The sequence below is a fragment of the Rhipicephalus microplus genome, chromosome 7, assembly GCF_043290135.1.
Source record: "Rhipicephalus microplus isolate Deutch F79 chromosome 7, USDA_Rmic, whole genome shotgun sequence".
NCBI classification, from domain to species: Eukaryota; Metazoa; Arthropoda; class Arachnida; order Ixodida; family Ixodidae; genus Rhipicephalus; species Rhipicephalus microplus.
The window spans coordinates 50,360,446-50,370,244 of record NC_134706.1 but is presented as its reverse complement, the minus strand read 5'-3'; the positions used below and the strand labels follow the sequence as shown (position 1 = coordinate 50,370,244).

The 9,799-nt window shown below is 41.2% G+C and overlaps 1 protein-coding gene across 4 annotated transcripts in view; it reads right to left on the bottom strand.

The window, feature by feature from the left end:
* Positions 1-587: 587 nt before the first annotated feature.
* Positions 588-9,799, bottom strand: part of LOC119179233 (uncharacterized) — a 33,413-nt gene continuing 24,201 nt past the window's right edge. For all 4 annotated transcript variants that reach the window (XM_075868119.1, XM_075868117.1, XM_075868120.1 and 1 more), the window contains 5 exons: positions 4,731-4,763; positions 3,166-3,195; positions 1,885-1,940; positions 1,718-1,795; positions 588-768 (listed from right to left, as the gene is read on the bottom strand). In XM_075868119.1, coding sequence (XP_075724234.1) covers positions 604-768; positions 1,718-1,795; positions 1,885-1,940; positions 3,166-3,195; positions 4,731-4,763 — 362 coding nt within the window. In that variant the 3' untranslated portion in view covers positions 588-603. The remainder of the gene's footprint in view (positions 769-1,717; positions 1,796-1,884; positions 1,941-3,165; positions 3,196-4,730; positions 4,764-9,799) is intronic.

The following is a 9,799-nucleotide window of genomic DNA, read 5'->3' as shown; positions in this document are numbered from 1 at the left end:
ACGTCTCTCTCCTCCTCACTCTCGCTCGCTTCGGATACTAGGTAGATGAATTCGCAGCTGCGCGTTGATGTCAATCTCGTCCTCATCCGCAGCAGCTGCAGGCTCCTCCCAAGACACCTAGCGGCTGTTGCTCCTCCGCCCACTCGCAACAATTTTCTTTCTCGCTTCACCTTCTCCACCGCCCGCAACATTAAACCAAACGTTGAGTGAAAAAACTTTTAGGCTTGTTTACCTGCGATGAAACTTACGCGATACCCAACCCGCTTACCGTGTCTTTGCGTTTCAAAGAAACGTTAACTGTAGTGAAGGCTACACCGAGTTTCACTTCAAACCGTTCTTACAGCACCCCCGTCGACACCCGTTTCAATTGGGTCAACAGCATGCGCACCGAATCTGTTCCGCATACCGTCATGGTTTGGCTTCGGGGAGATGGTCCATTATTTCTCATAAAAATAAAACATTTTCTAGCTTTCAGAACCACATTCCTCGTCTTCACAATTGAAGAATCTCTGAAGGGGAGACTGAAGGCATTGCGAACGAGATCTGCGTAACAGAGTTACGACACTTCATTTGAAATACAATCGACATTATACGGGAAAGTGTTTATTCAGGACCACTTTGGGGACGCTGAGGCAGGCGGGGGCCATTCTTCGGTATTTCACACTGTTGTACGTAGCCGTTAGGTACACAAATACCCCTCAGGCAGTGTCCCATGCGACAAACCTTACTGTGAGTGTACTGCCGCTCTTGAAATCTCTTTTCCAATATCTGAAAGCGAGAAACGAGCTAGATGGCTTACGCAAGCATGTGGGACAGCAATATCGAACATCAATTAAAAATTATTTCATGATTGGCAAAATAATTTGCTAGAGCTCCTTAATGCACGAGTTCATTGTCCTCATTTTCGAAAGAACTGTTCTTAGCACACAAAATAATATGTATGTATGACTGCGGCAGTGTTTACATTGTATCAGTTGAGCACCATAACAGCAATTTTTCGAAGCAAAAAGGCGGTGTTGCACTTCGAGGATTAAATAAATATGAAATAATTCTGCGAAGAACTTCTCTTGGTGAACACCACCTGAGAACCACTTCACATGTTTTTATTGCTCAAAAAACAGTATACCTTTCAAAATGAATAGCGATTTCTTGATGCGATATAGAAACGTAAGATATTCCTGAACATTCATAAGTATTTAGTAAAGTAAATGCAATTTTTGTATTATTGCATGCTGATTTACACTCAACTGTACAATTTTTGTACTTAATTATACTGAAGAAAAAAACTAGACTAATCATATTCATATGTTTTTGATAATGAATCATGTTATAAGGGCGACCACCTATATTCAGGAAAAACTGCAGGTTTGTTTTCCAAAAAAAACCCTTACTGCCAATTTTCGTATTTTATATAATAAGAACAAATGAAGAAAAAACGCCAGAAACTTTCCGCCATCACTTTCTAAATTATTTGTCCCGTGCTTTTAAAGGTAAATTGAAGTGATTCAGTCATCGCCTTTTTTTTTCTATATCAAAATGGAGCTCTATGAATTGGGGTACATGAATTAAGAAGCTCTTAAATGCGCTGGCACAGTATTACGTGAAAATGTTTTGCGTCAGCAATCATGATGAGTCCATCATGCGCAAGTGCAACTAATCGTCAAGTGACAACGTTTTGTAATATAAGTGACGTAGGAGTTTATGAGATATAATTTACCCTCAAGCAGGGTTTCCCGTCGTAAACTCGATGAAGACGCCGAGACCACTGACACAAGAATGTGCAGGTTGCATGGTACTGAAACATTAAAAACAGTGACACTGAGCTCAGGGAAGAATTTGGCATGGGAAGAATCGATCAGTATTTTTAATAACACATTGGCTTACCATACGCCCGTGTGATAGCAGCACCCTGTGGAGGCAGCCATTCTCGGCGTAATATCCTGAAATTCCACTCAGCTTCAGTTATGACACTACATTACACTTGTACGTCGTAAACGTATTTTGCTAGTACAATATTTGAATTCGTTTAAATAAAGATAACGGGAGAAATACAGAACATCCTTTGACACCAACATTGTCCACACTCTTCCTACTCTCTCCCAATAACTGTGCAACAAATATCCACTAACTTTACACTTTTGTTTAATTTATTCCACTCACTTATCTCCGATAGTTGCCATCATAAGAACTCTGTAATTTACCGCTTTGATAAGCATGCAAATACTGTACCAATTCATAATGATGCAAAAATAGCCCAAAAAGACGAAGACAAGAAAGTTACCACCACAAGTTGGTGATGTTCACTTTCTTCTCTGTGTCTTTTCGAACCCATTTTACAGCATTACGATTTAGTACCAAACAGCTCGCCTCTTTGTTTAGCTTCACTTTATTGTTCCAAAGTATGTCACTGCTACTATAATGCGTGCACCTCATCTGTGTATTCTTATATCTATATTAGGTAAAATATTCAAAATAATCCACTTGGAAGTGCCCCGCTGTTGGTAACGTGTGTAAAGGGTAGGCTTTAGTTCTGTGCTAATTCACTAACGCATATAGCTCACAAAGGTGACTTGATTCTGTTCCATGTTTACATTTTTCCATTTACTCAAATATTGGTCTAACAAACCAGTGCGATTACTTATTTTGTAAGCCAGCTGTTGTATCCTGAAATCAACACTCAATATATGCACAGAAGCATACAACTTTAGCTGCAGAGTGTTGTATGGGACATTCAAGTGTTTTTCATCTGATTTGTAATGCGCACAGATGCGTTCTATAATTAGCAGCGTTGTTGTACCTAGAGCTTTAATGGTCAAATCAAGTATAATGATTGATTAAGCTAAGCAATAATCGCTACAATTCACTCTACAAGAAAATAATTATAAATGTATTTCAACATTTCAGGTAAATTTTTGTTCAGAGCTTCGAGACTGTTTTAATAGCGTCTTTCTTACTTTGCCAGTAAGTTTCTTGCAACCCACCGCCATCATTATCGTGTGATTCAAACTTATATATTCAAAATCAAGAGTGCTACAAGCGAGAAACAAAACAATGAGCTAGCTCAAAAAACTAGACAATGGCAGATACGAAGTCTCCATACAAACAAGAAATTCAATTTTTCAAGATGTCACCATTAACCAAATAAAAATGATCAACATTGCTTACCATATTTGCTTTGGTCTTCCGGTACAGTGCCTTAAAAAGGGAGTAGCAAAGTGATCGGGTAATTGAGGGCACTGATTACCAAATGGACAAACGCTCTCACTGATAATCATCGTATTTAAGGAATTTCGCTTCGCAAGGATGAAACAAACGATTTACTGGAAGAATAACTATTTTTCAAAAGTAGCTCTGCTATCAAAATGACAAAAAATTAAAAGAATGGAGACAGTAACAGTTTCAATCTCATGCAGCAACCACACAGCAACACGCTTCTACACCTCGTCTTTCACATCACGGTCCCACTCCTACAACCAGTCTCTTGCATCACCTCTCTCCGATGTGCCGAGCTTTGCCACACGCTCCCAACGGTAAAACCAAATGGTGTAGCACTCGCAGGTGGCACTGCATTTTTTTATTTTCTGCCATATCCACTTTTGACACTCTACATCTTATTGCTCATACCGATTTTCCTCTGTATCGGCATATTAATATTAGTGCCTTGAATTACAAGGGTACCCATTCTTTCTGCGATTACCGCATTTCTTCGAAAAAGACTGAACAAAGTTCAAACACCCACTACGACGCAAGATGTCTATGTCACCAATCGTGAAACATATTTTCGATAGGTGTTTTGCAGCATGAGTGCATACATCCCCGATTACTCCACCATCATTGCTTTTACAATCCCCGCCCACTGACACCATGACTCATTATTGGTTTGGACTGCCTTTTGCTCTTTCCGTCCGTCTTAAGAGAATGAATTCGATATTCTTTTGCACTGCAGTGAGAACGGCAATAGTGGCATGACACAGCTAGACGCAAGCATATATTTTGATGCGTTGAGATTAGAGATACGTAACGGACCTTTGAGAACACATAGGCATCCGACTGCTATTCGAAATCGCAGGTTTTTAACCAAATCAGCCTCAATAAAAACTAGGCATACTGAGGGCTCTTCTTTTGCCTTGCGGCTTACGGGTACTTTTCGTGAGTTCTAATTAGCACGGCACATTTGCAAACTATGCTTAAGCAAGAGTAGTTCGTTAAGGTATCTCTTTTTTGCCTAATATGCACTTGCATAATTTCACAATTTTTTCATGGAGTTAAGTCCCAAAATACGCAGACACTAAGTTCTGAAACGAAGGAACTTGCACCTATTTTCCAGGACACATAGAGGGTTCTTGAGAAAGAGTTCACAATTATAAATACAAAATGAGGCCAGAAATGTGTAATATTTCAAACATTGGAAGCATGGAATTGTGAATAAAGTTAAACTGTGAACATTCATACCACATTAACCACTTACCAATCAATATTTTTCTTATTTACATTATTTATAAATGAACAAATCAATGTTCTTGCTCGTTTTCTGTCATGTGCAATAACAATCACGTATTTAGCTGTTTCCAACCGTTACAAATGAATGATTGTCTGAAACAGTTGATTCAATCGAGGTATGTACAGCTTTATTTGCCCTAGTATCGATCTTAGAAATAAACAATAAAGCACGACGAAAAATACTCGTGTTACGGGGAGTGAAGTTGTAAAGAGAAAATGGTTATTCTCACCTTTTTTGGTAGTTGCTGTAGCGGTGGTGGTTTCTGTCGTGGTTAGGAGAAAAGACAGTTGCATTGGTATTTTACTTTGTCACATGGGAAAATCAGTAATCGAACATAATTCTGCACTCTAATATTCTGTAGTTACCAAGCGGCTATATATATATATATATATATATATATATATATATATATATATAGTGGGAGTAATAATTCAATGGGCCAGTTAGTCTTCGTGAAGGTATGGGATATGGCACAACGGGAGCGTTGTCAACAAGGATAAATATATTTATTTCCCAACAGTTTCGGGAGGGGACCTCCCTTCATCAGGGGATGAATTATACTGACATGAGCTTCCAAACTTCCTTGCTGCCGCGTCCCTCTCGCCTTGAAAGACGTTTGCGAGAGTGAGAGGGAACTGGAAGAAGGAAAAAAAGAGAAAAAAGACGAAAAAAGAAAGAAAAGAAAGAAAGTAAAAAAGAGGAAGAACCACTGTCAACACTGAGAACGAAGCCAACTGTCCGTCTACATCCACCTACGGTTCATATCACGTGCTGTTCAGTTCTTGGCGTGTGTCGGGCCACCCAAGATTGTCGCCGCGGTGCCGGGAGGGTCCGGGACGGCGTGCCTAAAGAAAGGGGTTTCCCCGTAATTGGTCGTTCGGCGGGCGGCGGGCGGTGTGTGTAAAGGAAAGGTTTCTCGTTAATGGGTCGGTCGGCTATTTACCTTTAATCTTCGTCCGTTTCCCTTCAACGGTCATGAAGTGGTAGGCGAAAGTAAACACTTTGTATGTGCATGTGGAATTATCCGGAAGACATTATTGACGATGCCATACTACGTGCTCGCAACGTGAACAGGAATGTTATAATTAAGGGACCAAACAAAGTACCTAAAACGACTTCCCAAACGAACCTTGTACTAACTTACTCCTCATCAGCGCCACGAATCAACAACATACTTTCCCGCCATTTCAACATAATCAGGCAAAGCAAACGACTAACTTCTATTTTCGCGAAGCCACCTCACGTGGTGTACCGCCGGGATAAAAATCATAAGGACATTCTTGTCAGGGCAAAAACAAACACCCCCAAAATTCAATCAGGGTGCCATCCCTGCGGAAAATCTCGATGCAAGGTATGCCCACAGATGCTCACAACACGTGAATCCAAAGCGAATTTCTCGGATTTCAAATTCTGCATAACTGAAAGCCTTAATTGTGACTCCAGTAACGTAATATACATGCTACATTGCAACATCTGCGGACAAGAATATATCGGCCAAACAGACACGCCATTTCGGCTGCGGTTCAATAATCACCGGTACCACGCCACTTCACTGCCGAAGCTACCTTTATCTAGACATCTGCGCCTGCCAAACCACAGTTTTAAAAATATTAGCGTAACTCTTTTGCAGTCCGGTTTTTCAAACAGACGCGAGCGCGAACAGCGTGAGGCATATTTTATTTTCAAATTTCGTACATTAGTAGCCGGTATCAACGAGGACCCCGGAAAACTCAACTGCCTCCGAGAAGTAAGCCAGGAGAAAATTGGTAACAAAGATTGATAGCTGGAGACCATGCTTTTTTCTGACTGACTCGTACGTGTACACTGTCCTTTTTTTTTCCACATGCACATACAAAGTGTTTACGTTCGCCTACCACTTCATGACCGTTGAAGGGAAACGGACGAAGATTAAAGGTAAATAGCCGACCGACCCATTAACGAGAAACCTTTCCTTTACACACACCGCCCGCCGCCCGCCGAACGACCAATTACGGGGAAACCCCTTTCTTTAGGCACGCCGTCCCGGACCCTCCCGGCACCGCGGCGACAATCTTGGGTGGCCCGACACACGCCAAGAACTGAACAGCACGTGATATGAACCGTAGGTGGATGTAGACGGACAGTTGGCTTCGTTCTCAGTGTTGACAGTGGTTCTTCCTCTTTTTTACTTTCTTTCTTTTCTTTCTTTTTTCGTCTTTTTTCTCCTTTTTTTTTCCTTCTTCCAGTTCCCTCTCACTCTCGCAAACGTCTTTCAAGGTGAGAGGGACGCGGCATCAAGGAAGTTTGGAAGCTCATGTCAGTATAATTCATCCCCTGATGAAGGGAGGTCCCCTCCCGAAACTGTTGGGAAATAAATATATTTATCCTTGTTGACTACGCTCCCGTTGTGCCATATCCTATATATATATATATATATATATATATATATATATATATATATATATATATATATATATATATATATATATATATATATATATAGGCAGGCATGGTGGTTGAGTGGCCGTAGCGTTGCATATAGTCCAGTAGATCCTCCGTGAGTGGTCACAACGTGGTTTATTTCGACGTTTTGGCCTAGAGTCTGGCCTTCATTAGGATTCAAAGTCATCAGAATCCTGATGAAGGCCAAACTCTAGGCCGAAACGTCGAAATGAACCACGTTGTGACCGCTCACGGAGGATATACTGGACAATACGTATATATATATATATATATATATATATATATATATATATATATATATATATATATATATATATATATATATATATATATATATATATAGCAATGGCAGTCATAAGCCTGTGTCACTAAGTGGAACCCATTTTTACACACCTATATATAATATACGTTTGCTTAGCATATTCTTACGGCAGAGCTAGAAGTTAAGACAATGAATGAGTGACAAGCTTCTTTGTTAGTGTATAACTCTATTGTGCAAGAAACTTGCACGCGTTCCGATTGTACAGATCTCACTATACAAAACACGTATTGCAATATCGTCACATAAGATCATGCAAAATGTATTTAGCTACCTAAGTTGTAATAACTACGTGCAATTATTGTCACATGTATGAAAATACCACTCCGGAAGAGCCGTTGAAATGACGCCGAAGGGAAGACGACTAAGTTATTGTGGGGATGAGCTTCGGTCACCCAGTGGACTGTCGTTATGTGTGCCCTGTTGCCTGTAATCCCACTCTTGTACCGACTCATCACCCCCTAAATCTGGCTCTGGTACCGACACAAGACTCCCCGCAACGTCATTTTTGGTGGAGGTCGCGAGTCTTACAACAACCTGGCTTTACACCTCCGCAGCAGCCGCCACCTTCGTCCAGATAACATGCCACTGGATGGCCCGCAGTCTTCGATGTCCTCGCAGTCCGTCCTAAAACCGTCCCCTGAGATCCGGCCTCACCTTCTAGATCCCGGCACTTTTTTCGGAACCAAGAATATTGACGTCGATGAATCGCTCACCTTATACGAGCTCGTGAGCAAGCACTGCAGGTGGGACGAAAGCTTATGCGTGCCAACATTCTACTTCACCTATGGGGCGCGGAACGCATCTGGAATAAGACTCAGGAGGAAAAGCTGACAAGTTGAGACGTGTGCAAACAGAAGATCCGCGATTTGTTCTGCCAGTTTCTTGCTCGAGGAATGATAGCCAGACAGGAACTCGTATTGCATGTTAAATCATCCACTGAGTCTACGTCACCTACATTCAATACGGGCTCGCCCTGTGTCACAAGTCGGACAAAAACGTGTCAGAGGCTGACAAGTGTAAGGCATAGCTGACGATGCCTTCAGTATCTTCATGTGTAAGAACTGTGCCACGGTTGACTCATGTAATTCACTTGAGGGTGGGTGGCGCCGTACGGTGTTACCACTACTTTCTTTGCTAGCGTGCTCAGTTGCTGAATTGAAAATATTGTGTTTACGACCCCTGTGACTGGGTCTTTGAGAATAGCTCCCCTTTAGGCAAAGAATCTTCGAGGTTCCTCTCGAGAACGTAGTCTTGCATGACTTCGACAGCCTCCTGCCTGCTACGTTTGGTCTGTGTGGCTGTCCCCCTCCACAGTAATCCACATGGGCATATTCCTGGTGTGGGAGCAGAGATGGAGGCCTTCTATATAAGCTAGTTAACACTTTATCGAAACAAGCCTGAGAATAAAGATCATAAGCTAGATTAGTGAGCCCGACAGCATACCCATGTAACCCATATTTAAGCCTTGCAATTCTTGTTTGCTGATCGATAATTGGGCTGAATGACCAATCAGGATGTGCTGCACGTTGTGGCTAGTTCTCTCCCCCAATAGAAACGGTCATATGCTTTCAAGTCTCACACTCCATATTGTTAGCTGCAATGTTACCACCAGGAGCACCACAATTACTAAGGGATGGTAACGCACATATTATGTGAGAGGAGTATTTTAAGAGTGTTACAGTAACGTCAAAATAAGATTTCCCATGAAAATGTCTGATTATCTCAGATGAGCGTATCTTTATTATCCCAATATAGCGCAATCCTAACGATTTAAGGCAATTCTGCTAATGGCTTTCTACATCATCAATTCGTGATAGCTGTGTATCATGTTCGTATTTCTACATCGCTAACACACTTGTGGATACAATTTCGTTAATAGTCAACAAATGCACAGCAAAATGTAATTGTATAATATACATACTCAAGAAGTATGCACAGTAGTCGTTGCAGCCTGCTAACGTACATACGAAGTAGCCAGACAGAAAGAAGCTAGTAACAACCCGTGAAAGGTAGTAAGAACCGCAGTTACTATTTGATTGCAGTGACTGCTTTTTTGCGACTTTTATTTAAAAGTTCTGGATTGCAGAGTCTCAATGAGAAAAAAATCAGGTTTCTACACGATATCAAAGATGAATCACGACTTCTACCAGAGGTTGCTTTCGCTCCAGGAGCCGACATTTTCTTGCACTCTGCTTTCCACGAAGAGACAAATTATAGCAGTGGGCCTACAATCCGTGAAAAAAGTGACAATCCGTGAAATCCGTGAAAAAGTAGCAATCCGTAAAAAAGTAGTAAGTACGTGCGTTTAGCGACTTGCTGTTAATAGCAGCTATTACCGGATTACCTACTCAGCAGATAGTAAGGCCGGCGAATTTAATCGTTACTAACCTGGGAAATTTTTTTGGCGTTTTCACTAAGTAACTGCTAAGCTATGGATGTGTTCAGGTGCTGCGTTCATGCCATGATGTATTATTTCCTCATTTCTACTGCCTCATATAAATTTTACAGTTCATTTTCTCCATTATGTTAGCATA